We start from the raw sequence: 20,163 nt of genomic DNA, 5'->3' as shown, positions 1-20,163 counted from the left end.
GTATAATGTTCGCATCGTACCGCCATACCCCCACACACAGTATAATGTTCTCATCGTACCGCCATACCCCCACACATAGTATAATGTTCCTACATTACCGCCATACCCCCACACACTGTATAATGTTCTCATAGTACCGCCATACTCCCACACACAGTATAATGTTCCTACAGTACCGCCATACCCTCACACACAGTATAATGTTCTCACAGTACTGCTATACCCCCACACACTGTATAATGTTCCTACAGTACCACTATACGCCCCCCACACAGTATAATGTTCCTACAGTACCACTATACCTTCCCACACAGTATAATGTTCCTACAGTACCATCATCCCACCACACACAGTATTTTGTTCCCACAATAGTGGCTTCCCACAGACACAGGATAATGTTTCCACAGGACTGGCATCCCGCTCACACACAGTATAATGTCCCCACAGTACTGCCATCCCCCACTTTCTAATGTTCCCACAGTACTGCCCCCTACATGCACAATATGGAACCATCCACCTCACTGACTACCTCCGACCACCGACAGTTAATTAATAAATACTCACTTAGCCTCATTCTTGGTGCAGATACTAATGAACCCAGGATCTATGAGATATTTACCATACGATAGGTGGATAGGCAGGAGTGTATCATCCAAAAAGATTACCTACTTGGTTGCTATGATGCCTATGAATTGACAGGGCTCGGTGGGGTGTGGTATTGGTCACCCTCTACTTCCCATCATAATAATTTCAGCTAAAGGGCAAGTAGGAAGAGAGAGGCTAAGTGCCAGAACTGGTGCATCTTAGAGATGTGACTTTTCCGGGTGGCTGAAAGCTGATATTTTTAGCCTGGGGGGTGCAGTATCCATGGCCTCTTCCTAGGCTATTAATATCAACCCGCAACTGTCTGCATAGCCTTTGCTGGTTATTAAATACAGGTGCACCCTACGTCACTTTTTTAGAGGAGTCCCCGATTTTAATAGCCACTAAAGGCTAAGTATACAGTTGTGAGCTGATATTAATAGCCTGGAAAGCTCCATGGGTATTACCCCTTTCCTAGGCTATAAAGAAACTCCTGTGTGTGAATCAGAGCTGAGATCTAATGTGATAGAAGATTACAGTGCGGGGAAGACGGGAAACCTTCATATAGACGGCCGGTGGTGATGGAGTCAGTGACCGACTCTGGCCAAATATGTTTCTAGAGCCGCAGTAGAAGATGAAGATGTCGTCCTCATCATGAAGTAGTTATTTCTCATGTCGCGGGTAATGAATATCTCCTGCAGTATTGCTAATGCCGATTCCAGGGTCGGTAAATGAGATGAGAATTAGCGTTATGGAAGATGAGTCTATGAGAAACGTATTCAGCTGCCGACTCCGAGGAAGAAACTGCTCGTTGTCTGTGGCCTAAATACAGTCATATGAAAAAGTTTGGGCACCCCTATTAATCTTAAGCTTAATGTTTTATAAAAATTGTTGTTTTTTTTTCAACAGCTATTTCAGTTTCATATATCTAATACCTGTTGGACACAGTAATGTTTCTGCCTTGAAATGAGGCTTATTGTACTAACAGAAAATGTGCAATCTGCATTCAAACAAAATTTGACAGGTGCATAAGTATGGGCACCCATATCATTTTCTTGTTTAAAATACTCCTACCTACTTTTTACTGACTTACTAAAGCACTTTTTTTGGTTTTGTAACCTCATTGAGCTTTGAACTTCATAGCCAGGTGTATGCATTCATGAGAAAAGCTACTTAAAGTGTCCACTTGCAAGTTGTTCTCCTGTTTGAATCTCCTCTGAAGAGTGGCATCATGGGCTCCTCAAAACAACTGTCAAATGATCTGAAAATAAAGATTATTCAACATAGCTGTTCAGGGGAAGGATACAAAAAGCTGTCTCAGAGATTTACCCTATCAATTTCCACTGTGAGGAACATAGTAAGGAAATGGAAGAACACAGGTACAGTTCTTGTTAAGGCCAGAAGTGGCAGGCCAAGAAAAACATCAGAAAGGTAGAGAAGAAGAATGGTGAGATCAGTCAAGGACAATCCTCAGACCATCTCCAGAGAGCTACAGCATCAACTTGCTGCAGATGGTGTCTCTGTGCATCGGCCAACTATACAACGCACTGTGTTTTTTTGCCGCCATGCATAACGCCTTTTTGTATGACCAAACAACTCAATCTTGGTTTCATCAGTCCACAGGACCTTCTTCCAAAAAGAAATTGGCTTCTCCAAATGTGCTTTTGCATACCTCAGCCGACTCTGTTTGTGGCGTGCTTGCAGAAACGGCTTCTTTCGTATCACTCTCCCATACAGCTTCTCCTTGTGCAAAGTACGTTGTATAGTTGACCGATGCACAGTGACACCATCTGCAGCAAGTTGATGCTGCAGCTCTCTGGAGATGGTCTGAGGATTGTCCTTGACTGATCTCACCATTCTTCTTCTCTGCCTTTCTGATGTTTTTCTTGGCCTGCCACTTCTGGCCTTAACAAGAACTGTACCTGTGTTCTTCCATTTCCTTACTATGTTCCTCACAGTGGAAATTGACAGGTTAAATCTCTGAGACAGCTTTTTGTATCCTTCCCCTGAACAACTATGTTGAAAAATCTTTGTTTTCAGATCATTTGACAGTTGTTTTGAGGAGTCCATGATGCCACTCTTCAGAGGAGATTCAAACAGGAGAACAACTTGCAAGTGGACACTTTAAGTAGCTTTTCTCATGATTGCATACACCTGGCTATGAAGTTCAAAGCTCAATGAGGTTACAAAACCAAAAAAAGTGCTTTAGTAAGTCAGTAAAAAGTAGGTAGGAGTATTTAAAACAAGAAAATGATAAGGGTGCCCATACTTATGCACCTGTCAAATTTTGTTTGAATGCAGATTGCACATTTTCTGTTAGTACAATAAACCTCATTTCAAGGCAGAAACATTACTGTGTCCAACAGGTATTAGATATATGAAACTGAAATAGCTGTTGCAAAAAAAACAATTTTTATAAAACATTAAGCTTAAGATTAATAGGGGTGCCCAAACTTTTTCATATGACTGTATATAGGATTTATTAGTAGATGTAAAGAAGGAAACTAAATACTGTAAAATAATAAATCTCCTCATATGTTTCTCTTATTATCCCCAGTAATTATATTATTACACAGGATTCTTATGATGTTACATCGGCTCATCTTCTCATTCAGGTCTCTACAATATCGAATCCTCTCAGTGAAGATCTTCAACAAAAGAGAATTTTCCTGATTTACGCATCACAGATGGATATGGACAGAGACAAGATGGTGGAGAGGATATTACACCTCACCCTAGAGATCCTCTTCCGGCTTACTGGAGAGGTGTGAGATTCTGATGATATCACATTACATCATTCTTATCTATGGGAATAACAGACGGACAGAACTGGAGAGGTGAGGACTCTGGAAATGTCTGTAGTGAGATTAATGTGTCTCTCCATTACCAGGATTACACAGTGGTGAAGAAGACCTCTAGTGATCGCTGTCAGGAACCTGTGTCTGAGGGATGGGGAAGACCCCTGAGCCCAATCACGGGGCCTCCACCTCACCCCCTGATCCATGAGGACATCAATGACCAGAAGATCCTAGAACTCACCTACAAGATGATTGAGCTGCTGACTGGAGAGGTGACACTGCTGGGAATGCTGGGACATTATACAGTAACACTATGAAGGGATCGGGGGGATGACGGTATCATTGTATGTGTCAGGTTCCTATAAGGTGTCAGGATGTCGCTGTCTATTTCTCCATGGAGGAGTGGGAGTATTTAGAAGGACACAGAGATCTGTACAAGAACGTCATAATGGAGGTTCCCCAGCCCCTCACATCTCCAGGTAATAGACAGGACTAAATACACACGGCCTATAATTATCTGTATGTAAGGAATGAATTCAGACCCTGTATGTGTTTCCTCCAGATCTATCCAGTAAGAGGACAACACCAGAGAGATGTCCCCGTCCTCTTCTTCCACAGGACTGTAACCAAGAAGATCCCAATGCTCCTCAGGATCATCAGGTAGATGGAGAGAAGGTGTCAGGAGATACTTGTATAATGAGAATGGTGGAGATGGCAGGACAATAATAATAATAATAATTGTTATTTATATAGCACCACCATATTCCGCAGCACTTTACAATTAAGCGGGGACATGTACAGGCAATAAATTCAGTACAAGTTAAGACAATTTAAACAGTGACATTAGGAGTGAGGTCCCTGCTCGCAAGCTTACAATCTACAAGGAAATGGGGGGGACACAATAGGTGAAAAGTGCTTGTTATTTCAGGTCTGGCAATTATAATAAATAGGGATTTTCATATAAAGCTGCATGATCCGGTCATCAGCCTGTGTGTTTAAGTGCAAGAGTCAAGTATCCAGTGCAGTTATCGTGTGCATGGAGGGTGTGGAGACAGATGAATAGTAGGGGGCAGATTCAGAGTAATATTTGGAAGGAGGGAACAGGGCAAAGTTAGTTTACTGAGTAGTTGATGTGGTAGGCTTGTTTGAAGAGATGGGTTTTTAAAGCGCGCTTGAATAGGTCGGGGCTAGGTATCAGTCTGATCGTCTGGGAAGTGCATTCCAGAGAGCTGGCGCAGCACGAGAGAAGTCTTGGAGATGGAGGTGCGAGGTTCGGATTACGGGGGATGTTAGTCTTAGGTCATTTGTAGAACGGAGGGCACGTGTAGGGCGATAGACAGAGATGAGAGAGGAGATATAAGGCGGTGCAGAACTTTGGAGAGCTTTGTGGGTGAGAGAGATTAGTTTATACTGGACCCTGTAGCGAATGGGTAGCCAGTGTAATGACTGGCACAAGATGGAGGCATCGGCTGGACAGAAATATGACCCTGGCTGCCGCATTCAAGATGGATTGTAGAGGAGAAAGTTTAATAAGAGGGAGACCGATCAGAAGGGAGTTGCAGTAGTCCAGACGGGAATGAATAAGAGCGACAGTAAGCGTCTTAGCAGTTTCAAAGGTGAGAAAAGGTCGGATTCTGGAGATGTTTTTAAGATGTAGGTGACAAGAGCGAGTGAGTGATCGGATATAGGGAGTAAAGGAAAGTTCGGTGTCGAATATGACCCCAAGACAGCGGGCATGCTGCTTGGGAGTTATGGTTGAACCCTCCAGGGTAATGTCGATGTTGGGAAGAGTGAGGTTAGTAGAAGGGAGAAACACAAGAAGTTCGGTTTTGGAGAGATTTAGTTTCAGGTAGATGGAGGACATGATGTTAGAGACCGCAGACAGACAATCCTTGGTATTTTGAATTAGGGTAGGGGTGATGACAGGGGAAGAAGTGTATAATTGGGTGTCATCAGCATAGAGATGATACTGGAACCCAAATCTGCTGATTGATTTTCCTATAAGGGCAGTGTATAGAGAGAAGAGGAGGGGTCCTAGGACTGAGCCCTGCAGAACCCCGATAGTAAGGGGACGAGGAGAGGAAGAGGGGCCGGCAAAAGATACAGTGAAGGAGCAGTCAGAGGAGGAGAACCAGGAGAGGGCTGTATCCTCGAGGCCTATGGAGTGGAGCGAAGTGGGAAGGACCTGGTGATCCACAGTGTCAAATGCGGCAGAGAGATCCATGAGAATCAGCAGAGAGCAATGACCTTTGGATTTAGCTGTTATTAGATCATTAGAGATTTTAGTGAGGGCAGTTTCAGTGGAGTGTAAAGAGTGGAAACCAGATTGTAAGGGGTCAAGAAGAGAATCATCCGAGAGATAGTGGATTAGATGGGAGTGGACCAAGCGTTCTAGGAGTTTAGAGATGAAGGAAAGGTTAGAGACAGGTCTGTAGTTAGCAGTGCAGTTCTGGTCCAGGGATGGCTTTTTAAGTAAAGGGGTTATGATGGTATGTTTAAATGAGGAGGGAAAGATACCTGAAGAAAGAGAGAGGTTAAATATTTTAGTCAGGTGAGTGGTGACCACTGGTGAGAGGGACTGCAGGAGATGTGAAGGAATGGGGTCACTGTTGCAGGTTATAGGCGGAGCAGAAGCGAGGAGCTTGGAAACTTTTACTTCTGAAACAGGCTCAAAGATGTCTAGTGAGCTTGAGGTGCGGCAGGGAAGGGGATCCATGCACTGAGGAGTTTAAGGTTTCAAAAAGTCGTTTTGGGTTGTTGGATAGTGATGTGATGACGGTGGTAAAGTAGGATTGTTTGGCCAGATGAAGGGCAGAGTTATAGGTTTTGAGCATGAACTTATAGTTGATGAAGTCTTCTGCTAAGAGAGATTTTCTCCACTGCCGCTCTGCACACCTTGCGCAATGCTGAAGAAAGTGTGTTTGCATAGTGTGCCAGGTCTGCCACTGTGTGTCAGGCCTTTCTGCGTGTAGAAGTTGCCGCTTCATCTAGGGCATTCTTCAGTGTATTATTGAAGTGTGACAATGCTAAGTCTGGACAGGAGAGCGAGGAGATGGGGGCTAAAGATGTGTGGAGATTGTCCATAAGCTGCTAGGTATTAATGGAACGTGTATTCCGATAAGTGTGGTAAGTGGGGGTGTCCTGGGTGAGGAGACAATTCTTGACAGAGAAGGAAAGAAGGTTGTGGCTTGAGAGCGGGAAAGAGGAGTTAGTAAAGTCGTGCAGCGATCCGGGACGGGAGAAAACCAGGTCCAGAGTATTTCCGTCCTCATGGTAGGAGAATTAGTAAACTGTGAGAGGCCGAACGAAGAAGTTAGAGAAAGAAGATAAGAGGCAGATTGGGAGAGGGGATCATTGATGGGGATGTTAAAGTCTCCCATGATGAGGGTGGGGATGTCACAGGATTGAAAGTGAGTAAGCCAGGTGGCAAAGTGGTCTAGAAACTGGCGGGGGGAGCCTGGAGGGCGATAAACAACCGCCACTCGCAAGAAGAGCTTAAAGAGTCTGATGGCGTGGACTTCAAAGGAAGGAAATGTAAGTGAGGGAATCGGGGGGATGACCTGGAAAGCACATTGTGATGAAAGGAGCAAGCCAACACCTCCACCCTGTCCTCAGATCTGGTGGTATGTGAAAATTTTAGCCCACCAAACAAGAGAGCTGCAGCGGCGGTGGTGTCTGAATGCTGGATCTAGGTTTCTGTAATAGCCAGAATGTTAAGGGAGTTAGAGAGGAAAAAATTGTGAATGTAAGTTAGTTTGTTACACACAGACCGTTAATTCCAGAGAGCACATTGGAAAGCGATAGGAGAAGGCATGCACTAGATGTTAATAAGATTAGCAGGGTTTCTATATGTAGCTGCAGGAGAGTAATGTATGCTGGTGGAGGGAGGCCCAGGGTTGGGGGAGATGTCACCTATAACTAGTAAAAGGAGGAAAAAACAGAAAGAGCAGGTGGTGGGATGATTTGTATGAACGTTTTGAGTGCTGCATGGAGGTATTGGATGGTTTGGAGTGGGTAAGAGATGTCAGTAGAGCCTCAGAGTTATACATGGGAGAGGGGAGAAGGGAGGGGTGGATATAGAGAGAGTGCACAGAATGTGTTAAAGGGCGGGCGAGTTGTGAGAGAGTAGAAGTAAAACCAAATAAGAAGCAGATTGATATGATCAATGCATAATGTAGTATGACTGACCAAGAATCATGATTGTTTGAAAAACTTATGTACCTTACCTGTCTCCTGCCCTGTCCAACTGCCATTGTCTAACTGCCAAGCACTTTATACTGTTGCACTTAATATCTGTTGCTCGCGCGACCCCACGCGCGTGCTATCCCAGCCAGATCTAAATATATATGAAATGAAATGTCTGCTAGCATCAGGCACCAAATGGCCACAATCGGCAATTAACCAGGATTAGAGATGATCATAGATGACTTTTATAATATTTGTTTCAGGGTGACGATCTGACCCATATTAATACTACAGAGACATATGTGAAGGGGGATGAGTGGTGTAAAGAGGAGATTCCTACATATGGCTACCCAGGTGAGTAGTAACCACTAAATGCAGAGAAGTCACAGATTCTTCTCATCACCGGCTGTGGCTGCTTTATCGGTGGTGTAGTCTGGCCGTATTACCATGATCACCATTTTACCTCTAGACCACAACATTCTCCTTCTATACACTGACCTGAGAGACTTCCTGATCATCACAGATGCATATATAATCAGAGCACCATATAAAGCCCCGCCCACAGCCCTGCCCCAAAGCACGAGAATCTCATTAGCTGAAAACTAGAAATACAGATTAAACAACAACCACAAGACTGATTTCATCACTAGGTATCAGTGTAATCAGTATAACGGCACCGACCTGACAGTGTCTGTAGTCACTGACCACAATCCTGCTGACAGGTTCCCTTTAAGACATCTCTGCTCTGCACTATTATACACAGTTCTCTTTAACCCCTTAGTGACAGAGCCAATTTGGTACTTAATGGCCGAGCCAATTTTTACAATTCTGACCACTGTCCCTTTATGAGGTTATAACTCTGGAACGCTTTAACGGATCCCGCTGATTCTGAGATTTTTTTTTTGTGACATATTGTACTTTATGTTAGTGGTAACATTTCTTCGATATTACTTGCGATTATTTATGAAAAGAATGGAAATATGGCAAAAAAAAATTAAAATTTTGCAATTTTCAAACTTTGCATTTTTATGCCCTTAAATCAGAGAGATATGTCACACAAAATAGTTAATAAGTAACATTTCCCACATGTCTACTTTACATCAGCACAATTTTGGAAACAAATTTTTTTTTAGTTAGGAAGTTATAAGGGTTAAAAATTGACCAATTTCTCATTTTTACAACAAAATTTACAAAACCATTTTTTTTAGGGACCATCTCACATTTAAAGTCATTTTGAGGGGTGTACATGACAGAAAATACTCAAATTTGACACCATTCTAAAAACTGCACGCCTCAAGGTCCTCAAAACCACATTCAAGAAGTTTATTAACCCTTTACGTGCTTCACAGGAACTGAAACAATTTGAAGGAAAAAATTACCATTTAACTTTTTTTTTGCAAACATTTTACTTCAGAACCAATTTTTTTTATTTTCACAAGTGTAAAAAGAGAAAATGAACCACAAAATTTACGCCGATACCCCATATGTGGGGGTAAACCACTGTTTGGGCGCACGGCAGAGCTTAGAAGAGGAGTGCCGTTTGACTTGACAATGCAGAATTGACTGGACTTGAGATCGGACGCCATGCTTCGCATTTGGAGAGCCCCTGATGTGCCTAAATAGTGGAAACCCCCCACAAGTGACACCATTTTGGAATCTAGACGCCTTAAAGAACTTATCTAGAGGTATGGTGAGCACTTTGAACCCCCAGGTGCTTCACAGAAGTTTATAACGTAGAGCTGTGAAAATAAAAAATCACTTTTTTTTTTCTACAAAAATGATCTTTTCGCCCCCAAATTTTTATTTTCACAAGAGTAACAGGAGAAATTAGACCACGAAAGTTGTTGTGCAATTTGTCCTGAGTACATCAATACCCCATATGTGGGGGTAAACCACAGTTTGGGCGCACGGCAGAGCTCGGAAGGTAAGGAGCGCCGTTTCACTTTTTCAATGCAGAATTGGCTGGAATTGAGATCGGACGCCATGTCTCGTTTGGAGAGCCCCTGATGTCCCTGAACAGTGAAAAAACCATTTTGGAAACTAGACCCATTAAGGAACTTATCTAGATGTTTGGTGAGCACTTTAAACCCCCACAGAAATTTTTAACGTAGAGCCGTGAAAATAAAAAATCCTTTTTTTTTCCTCAAAAAGGATTTTTTAGCTCTCAATTTTTTATTTTCTCAAGGGTAACATGAGAAATTGGACCTCAAAATTTGTTGTCCAGTTTGTCCTGAGTACGCAGATGCCCCATATGTGGGGGGGTCCATTGTTTGGGCACACATCGGGGCTCGGAAGGAAAGTAGTGATGTTTTAAAATGCAGACTTTGATGGATTGGTCTGCAGGCGTCCTGTTGCATTTGCAGAGCTCCTCATGTACCTAAACAGTAGACACCCCCCCACAAGTGACCCGATTTTGGAAACTAGACCCCCCAAAGAGCTTATTTAGATGTGTGGTGAGCACTATCAACCCCAACTGCTTCACAGAAGTTTATAATGTAGAGCCATGAAAATAAAAAATCATATTTTTTCCACAAAAATGATCTTTTTACCCCAAATTTTTTATTTTCACAAGGATAACAGGAGAAATTCGACCCCAAAATTTATTGTGCAATTTATGCTGAGTAGGCTGATACCCCATATGTGGGGGGGGGACCACCGTTTGGGCGCATGGCAGAGCTCGGAAGGGAAGGAGCTCAGTTTTGGAATGCAGACTTTGATAGAAAGGTCTGCGGGCGTTATGTTGCGTTTGCAGAGCCACTGATGTACCTAAACAGTAGAAACCCCCCACAAGTGACCCCATTTTGGAAACTAGACCCCCCAAGGAACTTATCTAGATGTGTTGTGAGAACTTTGAACCCCCAAATGTTTCACTACAGTTTATAACACAGAGCTGTGAAAATAAAAAATCATTTTTTTCCACAAAAATGATTCTTTAGCCCCCAATTTTTTTTATTTTCGCAAGGGTAACAGGAGAAACTGGACCCTAAAAGTTGTTGTCCAACTAGTACTTAGTACGCTGATGCTCCATATGTGGGGGTAAACCGCTGTTTGGGCACACGGCAGAGCTCAGAAGGGAGGGAGCATAATTTGACTTTTTGAGCGCAAAATTGGCTGTCTCGTTTGTGTTGTGAATTCCGTTCTTGGGCTCCCTCCGGTGGTTGTGAATGGCACTTTTGCGAATTCTGCCCTTGGGCTCCCTCTGGTGGTTTCAAGTGGAACTGCTGCTCCTTGGGTTTAGCGTTAGCAGCTGCCTTCACTGATCGCCTCTCCTGGATCTGCTATTTAACCTGGCTCTGGTCTTCAGTCCATGCCAGCTGTCAATGTTTCTGGGTTGGATTCAAATCTCTCCTTGGATCTTTATGGCCTGTCCATTTCAGCAAAAGATAAGTTCTTACTAGTTCTTTTGGTTGTCCATTTGCTGTGGACTTAATCGCTCAGCTCATGTTATGTCTTTTTTTGTCCAGCTTGTCAGTATGATATATTCAGTCTAGCTGGAAGCTCTGGGGAAGCAGATTTGCCCTCTACACCGTGAGTCGGTGTGGAGATTATTTTTGTAAACTCTGCGTGGACTTTTTGTTTTTAATACTGACCGCACAGTGTCCTTTTCTATTCTGTCTATCTAGATTAGTAGTGGCCTCCTTTGCTAAAATCTGTTTTCATTTCTGTGTATGCCATTTCCCTCTCCACTCAGTCAATATTTGTGGGGGGCTATCTTTCCTTTTGGGGAGTTTCTCTGAGGCAACATAGCTTTCCGTTTCCATCTTTAGGGGTAGTTAGTCCTCAGGCTGTGACGAGGTGTCTAGGGAGTGACAGGAACATCCCACGGCTACTTCTAGTGTTGGTTTTAGGATTAGGAACTGCGGTCAGTACAGATACCACCTCCTCAGAGATCGTCCCATGTTGCTCCTTAACCACCAGGTCATAACACATTTGGAGACCCCCTGATGTACCTAAACAGTTGAAACCCCCCAATTCTAACTCCTACCCTAACCCCAACCCGATCCATAATCCTAATCACAACCCTAACCCCCAAAACACCCCTAACCCTAATCCCAACCCTAACCATAACCCTAATCAAAACCCTAAACCCAACACAACCCTAATCCTAATCTCAACCCTAATCTCAAAACCTAACCCTAATCCCAATACACCCCTAACTCTAATCCCAACCTTAACCCTAATCCCAAACGTAACCCTAATCCAAACCCTAATCCCAACCCTAACCCTAACTTTAGCCCCAACCCTAACCCTAACTTTAGCCCCAACCCTAACCGCAACCATAACCCTAACAACCTAGCCCTAACCGTAGCCCTAATTGTAACCCTAACCCTAATTGGAAAATAGAAATACATACTTTTTTTTATTTTATTATTTTTTCCGAAGTAAGGGGGTGATAAAGTGGGGGGTTATTTACTATTTTTTTTATTTTGATCACTGTGATAGGATCTCACAGTGACCAAAATAAAACAAGAGGAAGAATCTTCTCTGCTGGCCAGCAGATCACGGCGGGCGCACTGCTCATGCGCCCGCCATTTTCTTACAAGAGCACGAAGCCGACGGCTAGGAGAGGAAGCAGGAGGACCCAGGGACACCGGTAAGTATAACAGGGTCCCCGATCCCCCTATTGTGTGCGATCACATCAGAGGACAGAGAATGACAGATCGCTTTTTTTTTTTTGCGGGCGCCGGTAAACGGTTAATTACCGGCGATCGCAAAACAGGGGTCGGTAAAAACCGACCCCGACCATGTTCTTTGGGGTCTCTGCTACCCCCGGCAGCCGAGACCCCAAAGATCTGCCAGGTCCCGGGCAGTGGGCGCACTGCGCATGTGCCCGCCATGTTTTTCCCGGAACAACATGGCGGCCCTCATCGGGAGCCACGAGGAGCACCGGGGGAGACAGGTGAGTATCGTGGGGGCGATCGGGGACCCCATTTCTCTGTCCTCTGATGTGAGATCACATCGGAGGACAGAGAAATTAAATGGCAAATCGCATTGTTTTTTTGTTGTTGTTACGACCGCCGGTAAACGTTAATTACCAGGGATCGCAACTTGGGGGTCGATAAACCCCCCCGAATCATGTTCTCTGGGGTCTCGGCTACCCTCGGCAACCGAGACCCCAGAGAAAATCTGACTCTGGGGGGCGCTATTCACTTTTTCCACAGCGCCGTTAATTAACGGCGCTGTGGTTTAATACCTTAACTGCCGCCATTAAAAGGCGTATCGGCGGTCGTTAAGGGGTTAAATGTGTAATATTTCTTCTTGAAACTCATCTGACAGAAAATCTTGGAGCTTCCGATAGTTTAGATTGTGAAGTCACCGAGCCCCGTGCTCTAATTACCCCAGAGAGGTTTCACCACTAGCTCCTCATTTATTACTGATGGAGACTGTTCAGTTTGAGCATTTCAGTAGATGTTATTGTCTATAGTCAGTTTCTGATTACAGTAGTGTCCAGAATCCTCTGATTTAACCTCTTCCCGCAGCCAGTTTTGTGTTCTTAATCAGGCCCATTTTTACAATCTGACGTGTGTCACTTTATGTGGTGATAACTTTGGAATTATTCACAAAGGCGAATAGAAAACAAATGGATCTTACAAATTATTTCCCAGCTTCTCACAATACCCTACATACGATTGTACACTACTCTCTGGGCACACGGAAGTGTTCAGAAGGGAAGGAGCGCCATTTAGCTGTTTGAATGTAAAATATGTTGGAATAATTAGTGGTTGCCATGTCGCGTTTGGAGAGCCCCTGATGTGCCTAAACATTGAAACACCCCACAAGTGACCCCATTTTTTTTTTTTTAACCATTAGATTTTTATTGAATGAAAGGTGGTTACAATATCGGATAAGACCAAAAGGGAAAAAGGGAACAAGGGAAAAGCATCTATGGGGCCATAATGAACTGTATGGAGCATTATATGGGGCACATTATTATATGGAGCATCTTTGGGGCCATAATGAACTGTATGGAGCATTATATGGGGCACATTGTTATATGGAGCATCTTTGGGGCCAAAATGAACTGTATGGAGCATTATATGGGGCACATTATTATATGGAGCATCTATGGGGCCATAATGAACTGTATGGAGCATTATATGGGGCACATTGTTATATGGAGCATCTTTGGGGCCATAATGAACTGTATGGAGCATTATATGTGGCACATTATTATATGGAGTATCTATGGGGCCATAATGATCTGTATGGAGCATTATATGGGGCACATTGTTATATGGAGCATCTTTGGGGCCATAATGAACTGTATGGAGCATTATATGTGGCACATTATTATATGGAGTATCTATGGGGCCATAATGATCTGTATGGAGCATTATATGGTGCACATTGTTATATGGAGCATCTTTGGGGCCAAAATGAACTGTATGGAGCATTATATGGGGCACATTATTATATGGAGCATCTATGGGGCCATAATGAACTGTATGGAGCATTATATGGGGCACATTGTTATATGGAGTATCTATGGGGCCATAATGATCTGTATGGAGCATTATATGGGGCACATTGTTATATGGAGCATCTTTGGGGCCATAATGAACTGTATGGAGCATTATATGGGGCACATTATTATATGGAGCATCTATGGGGCCATAATGAACTGTATGGAGCATTATATGGTGCACATTGTTATATGGAGCATCTTTGGGGCCAAAATGAACTGTATGGAGCATTATATGGGGCACATTATTATATGGAGCATCTATGGGGCCATAATGAACTGTATGGAGCATTATATGTGGCACATGATTAAATGGAGCATCTATGGGGGCATAATGAACTGTATGGAGCATTATATGGGGCACATTGTTATATGGAGCATCTATTGGGCCATAATGAACTGTATGGAGCATTATATGAGGCACATTGTTGTATGGAGCATCTATGGGGCCATAATGAACTGTATCGAGCATTATATGACTATGGGGCCATAATGAACGGTATGGAGCATTATATGGGGCACATTGTTATATGGAGCATCTATGGGGCCATAATGAACTGTATGGAGCATTATATGTGGCACATTATTATATGGAGCATCTATGGGGCCATAATGATCTGTATGGAGCATTATATGTGGCACATTATTATATGGAGCATCTATGGGGCCATAATTATCTGTATGGAGCATTATATGAGGCACATTTTTATATGGAGCATCTATGGGGCCATAATGAACTGTATGGAGCATTATATGGGGCACATTGTTATATGGAGCATCTATGGGGCCATAATGAACTGCATGGAGCATTATATGGAGCACATTGTTATATGGATCATCTATGGGGCCATAATGATCTGTATGGAGCATTATATGTGAAATACTCACCTGCTCTCTGCTCGTTCCCTGGCAGCTTCTCCCAGACAGATGGTCTCCAGCGCCGGCAGCTTCTTCCCCTGTTCAGCGGTCACTGGTACCGCTCATTACAGTAATGAATATGCGGCTCCACCCCTATGAGAGTGAAGTCAATATTTATTACTTTAATGAGCGGTACCACGTGACCGCTGAACAGGGAAGAAGCTGCCGGCGCCAGAGACCACGTGACATGTGTGGGCGGTGACTTTGTGCATGTATGTTTGTGCGGGCGGGGTCTGCGGACTGTCCATGGGTCTGCCAATGCGTCTGCGAGCTGTCCGGGGTTTTGCGGGGCTGTCTGGTTGTGTGCGGCGCTGTCCAGGGGTCTTTGGGGGTGGGTCTTTAGGGGGTTATGCGTGTGTGTGTGCAGGCATCGTCCGATGGGACTACAAGTCCATCGAGCTTTGCCTGTTACAGTGACAGTTATTGACACATTAGCCAATGATGGGACAGTAGTAGTCCCATCATCCGGCTAATGTGTTGAATGTAAAAAACAAAACACATACATAGACATACAGTACATACAACATATACAGGGGTTGGACCAAATAATGGAAACACCTGGAAACATCAACAAAAGTTAGTTTAATATGGTGTAGGTCCACCTTTTGCGGCGATTACAGCCTCAATTCTCCGAGGTATGGATTCATACAAGATGTGAATTGTTTCCATAGGAATTTTAGCCCATTCTGCAGTTAAAACACCCTCCAGTTCTTTGAGCGACGATGGCGGCGGAAATCGACGTTTAACTTGAATCTCTAAAATTGACCATAAATGCTCAATAATGTTGAGGTCTGGGGTTTGTGGGGGCCAGATGAGATGCTCAACTTCATTAGAATGTTCCTCGTGCCATGCTTTAACGATTCTAGCTGTATGAATTGGTGCATTATCATCCCGAAAGATGGCGTTCCCCTCCTGGAACAGTGCTTGAACCATTGGATGCACTTGGTCGCCCAAAATGCCTAAATAATTTCGGCTGTTAATTCTTCCATGAAGGGATATCATTGGCCCGGCAGATCTCCACGAAATAGCACCCCAGATCATCACAGAATCTCCGCCATGTTTTACGGTTGGGAGAAGGCAGTCTGGATGGAATGCTTCTTTCAGCTGTCTCCAAGCGTACACTCGGCCGGAGGTCGGAAATAGGGTAAACGATGATTCGTCTGAGAATATCACATGTTTTCACTGCTCGAGGGACCAATTCTGGAGGTTTCTTCACCACTCTAAACGCTTGGAAACATTTGTCACTGAGAGCAGCGGTTTTCTAATTGCAGCTCTTCTGTGGAATCCAGATTTGTGCAGCTCCCGACGAACAGTTTTGGTGGCAACTGGGTTCTGTAGGTGTTCATTGAGCTCAGCAGTGATTTTCAGGGCCGTGGTCTTGCGATCCTCTCTCACAATTTGCTTTAGAGTCCAACGGTCTCTCTCAGTCAACTTTGACTTTCGGCCGGACCTGTGTTTTGCTGCGGACATTTTTCCTTCTCTTTCAAATGCAGTCATTACTTTGGAGACAGTACCTCTTGACACGCCAAGCATTCGGGCACTTTCTGTTGCACTAGCGCCTGCCATACGAGCAGCAACAATTTGGCCTCTTTAAAAATCTGAAGGTCTGCCATTGGTATCAGGTTCTCATAAATGTTCTTACAATTCTGCAAAACAAACAGTTAATTTACATACACATATCACATAATACAAATATTCAACTACAAAACATTACCATATGTAACGGTTTGCATGTTTATAACATGTTCAAAGATTATGATGCCAAAACGTTAGGTGTTTCCATTATTTCATCCAACCCCTGTAACATACAACATACAGTACATACAACATATAGTACAGGGTGGAACGCGGTAATTTGCTTTTTTGCACTGCATGCTGTGGCGGCACTGTCGGTCGAAGAGAGGGGAGAGTGGGTGTGGCTTACAGTGGCTGATGGGAGATTTGTATTCCTCCGCCTTTCAGTTGCCATCATGCAGTGGACACGTGAGGAGAGGTCATTTTGTGTTGAAGCGTATTTTTCAAATGCCCACTCGATCATTGCAGTGCAGCGTGCTTTTCGTTTACAATTCGCTGTTCCTCCACGCGGACATGTTCCTGGACGGCAATCAATTGTAAATTGGGTGAATGCATTCAGAACAGCAGGGAATGTGTCATGTGTACGAAGGGGACCTGAGAGAAGGATTACAACACCACAAAACATCGAGAGAGTTAGAGCAGCAGTACTGCAATCTCCGAAACGCTCTGCTCGGAAGCAATCATTTGCTCTTGGCATTTCAAGACGTTCTCTCCACCGGATTCTTGATGATGAACTGAATTTTCACCCGTATAAAATGTGCGTGGTCCAACAATTGTCAGCACGGGACTATTTGACACGGCGGACCTCTTGTGAAGACATGTTAGCAACGATACCCCGTGACGCAATTGTGTTTTTTTCTGATGAGGCACATTTTCACCTCATTGGGTGTGTAAACAAACAAAATATGCGTTACTGGAGTGAAACAAACCCCAGAGAAGTTCACGAGAGACCTCTGCATTCGGACCGCGTCACTGTGTGGTGCGCCATATCACGAGTAGGCATCATTGGTCTTTACTTTTTTCAGGATAACGGTCGTGCCATAACTGTGAACTCCGAACGGTACTTGTCTATGATACAGGATTATTTTCAGCCGGCTCTTGAGGCAATGGAACTAGAGCATACATGGTTCCAACAGGATGGTGCCACTGCACACACAGCGAGGGTTACCATGAATTGTTTGAGGCAAATGTTTCCTGGACGGCTTATCTCTTTGAGGGGAGATGTGAACTGGCCAGCACGCTCACCAGATTTAGCCCCATGCGATTTTTTTCCTTTGGGGTTACCTGAAGTCTAAGGTGTATATCAACCGTCCCAACACCTTGGAAGACCTAAGGAACAATATTGAAGCTGAAATTGGCAGAATACCAGTGGACATGCTTGTTAGAGTTCATGAAAACTTCAGAAAACGTATGCAGCAGTGTGTGGATAGCGAAGGTCGACATTTGCCAGATACACTATTTAAAACCATGTAATTTAAAAATTCCATTACTGTTCAGTATAATTAAAATATAAAATACATTTTTCTAATGATCATAATTTTTTTATTTCATTCCCAAATCAGCAAATTACCGCGCTCCACCCTGTACATAAAACATATAACATACAACAGTACAAATACAACATATAACATACAACAGTACATACAACATACAGTACATACAACATACAGTACATACAACATACAGTACATACAACATATAACATACAACAGTACATACAACATACAGTACATACAACATACAGAACATGCAGTACATGCAACATGCAGTACTAGCAACATATAACATACAACATGCAGTACATGCAACATAGAGTACATACTCGCCAATCACCTTGATCCCAAAACCCTTGCTAACCAATAAAAAAAATAATAAAATAATAAAACAACAATATACTCCCTGATCCGCAGATATCCAATTAATACGAGTGTCCCACGACGATCTCCGGTGGAGAGCTGCCACATCAGCTGATGCGACCGCTTTCCAGGGGCTCCGGCAATACAGTGGCAGAAAGTATCCCTCCGCCGCTGTGAGAAATAGTTACTACTCTCACTTGTGGCACTGCTGTGTGGGAAAAGTCCCACGCAGCTTTGCCATAAAGTGAGATTCTGAACTAAGGTAACCTCTTCAGTGATGCACTGCAGGAGCCATTGTCTCCTGTCAGTGTGCCACTGGAGGCCCTATAGAGCGGTGACATCACCCAATGTCACTGTCCCCTATAGAACAGTGACATCACTCGATGTCACTGTTCTATAGGGGAGATCGTCGTGGGACACGTTATTAATTGGACTACAGAAAGAGAGTATACGATTGGTTTATTATTTAAAATTTTTTGCAGGCGATCGAGGGCGTCACAGGAATTAGGCGTATTTGTAAGTATGGTGAAATTAAGAATATTAAAATACGTTTTTCTGGCTGTCTTTTTTTTTTTTACTCTTTCAGTACTATAGGATTAGTAATGGATAGGCGTCTTATTGACGCCTCTCCATTACTAATCGGGCTTAATGTCACCTTACAATACAAAGGTGACATTAACCCCTTATTACCCCATACCTAACCGCTACACGGGAGTGGGAAGAGAGGGGCTAAGTGCCGGAATTGGCACATCTTACAATGTGCCATTTCTGGGGCGGCTGGGGCTGGTATTTGTAGCCGGTGGGGGGGTAAATATCAATGGCCCCTTCCCAGGCTATGAATATCAGCCCACAGCTCTCTGTGTCTCTGTGTAGCCTTTACTGGCTATTAAAATAGGGGGACCCCCTCCAAAAACAATGACATGGGGTCCCCCTATTTTAATAACCAGTAAAGGCTACGCAGACAGCTGCGGGCGGATATTCATAGTCTGTGAAGGGGCCATGGATATTGCCCCCTTCCCAGCCTACAAATATTGGCCCCTGCCATTTTTTTCCCGTTTTAATTTTTATTTTTTTTTATTAAACATGTTGATTGATAAACATCGGCCTTGCTATTATATATCTATATATCTATAGATGGATATCTATAGATATATCTATAGATATAACTATGGATATATGTATAGATATATTTCTAGATAGATATATCTATAGATACATACAGTACAGACCAAAAGTTTGGATACACCTTCTCATTTTAAGATTTTTCTGTATTTTCATGACTATGAAAATTGTACATTCACACTGAAGGCATCAAAACTATGAATTAACACATGTGGAATTATATGTACTTAACAAAAAAGTGTGAAACAACTGAAAATATGTCTTATATTCTAGGTTATTCAAAGTAGCCACCTTTTGCTTTGATGACTGCTTTGCACACTCTTGGCATTGTCTTGATGGGCTTCAAGAGGTAGTCACCGGGAATGGTTTTCACTTCACAGGTGTGCCCTGTCAGGTTTAGTAAGTGGGATTTCTTGCCTTATATATGAGGTTGGGACCATCAGTTGTGTTGAGCAGAAGTCTGGTGGATACTCAGCTGATAGTCCTACTGAATAGACTGTTAGAATTTGTATTATGGCAAGAAAAAAGCAGCTAAGTAAAGAAAAACGAGTGGCCATCATTACTTAAAGAGATGAAGGTCAGTCACACCGAAAAATTGGGAAAACTCTGAAAGTGTCCCCAAGTTCAGTTGCAAAAACCATCAAGCGCTACAAAGAAACGGGCT

The 20,163-nt window shown here is 43.4% G+C and overlaps 1 protein-coding gene across 1 annotated transcript in view; it reads left to right on the top strand.

Moving 5' to 3' along the window:
* Positions 1–3,256: 3,256 nt before the first annotated feature.
* LOC143766930 (uncharacterized) overlaps positions 3,257–20,163 on the top strand; it is a 168,419-nt gene continuing 151,512 nt past the window's right edge. The window contains exons 1-5 of the mRNA XM_077254937.1: positions 3,257–3,347; positions 3,473–3,652; positions 3,736–3,859; positions 3,943–4,040; positions 7,829–7,919. Of these exons, the coding sequence (XP_077111052.1) occupies positions 3,270–3,347; positions 3,473–3,652; positions 3,736–3,859; positions 3,943–4,040; positions 7,829–7,919 (571 nt within the window). The 5' untranslated portion in view covers positions 3,257–3,269. The remainder of the gene's footprint in view (positions 3,348–3,472; positions 3,653–3,735; positions 3,860–3,942; positions 4,041–7,828; positions 7,920–20,163) is intronic.

This window comes from Ranitomeya variabilis, chromosome 4 (genome assembly GCF_051348905.1).
Source record: "Ranitomeya variabilis isolate aRanVar5 chromosome 4, aRanVar5.hap1, whole genome shotgun sequence".
In the NCBI taxonomy this organism is placed as follows: Eukaryota; Metazoa; Chordata; class Amphibia; order Anura; family Dendrobatidae; genus Ranitomeya; species Ranitomeya variabilis.
The sequence above is the reverse complement of the archived record's forward strand: the minus strand, read 5'-3'. Positions and strand labels throughout refer to the sequence as shown.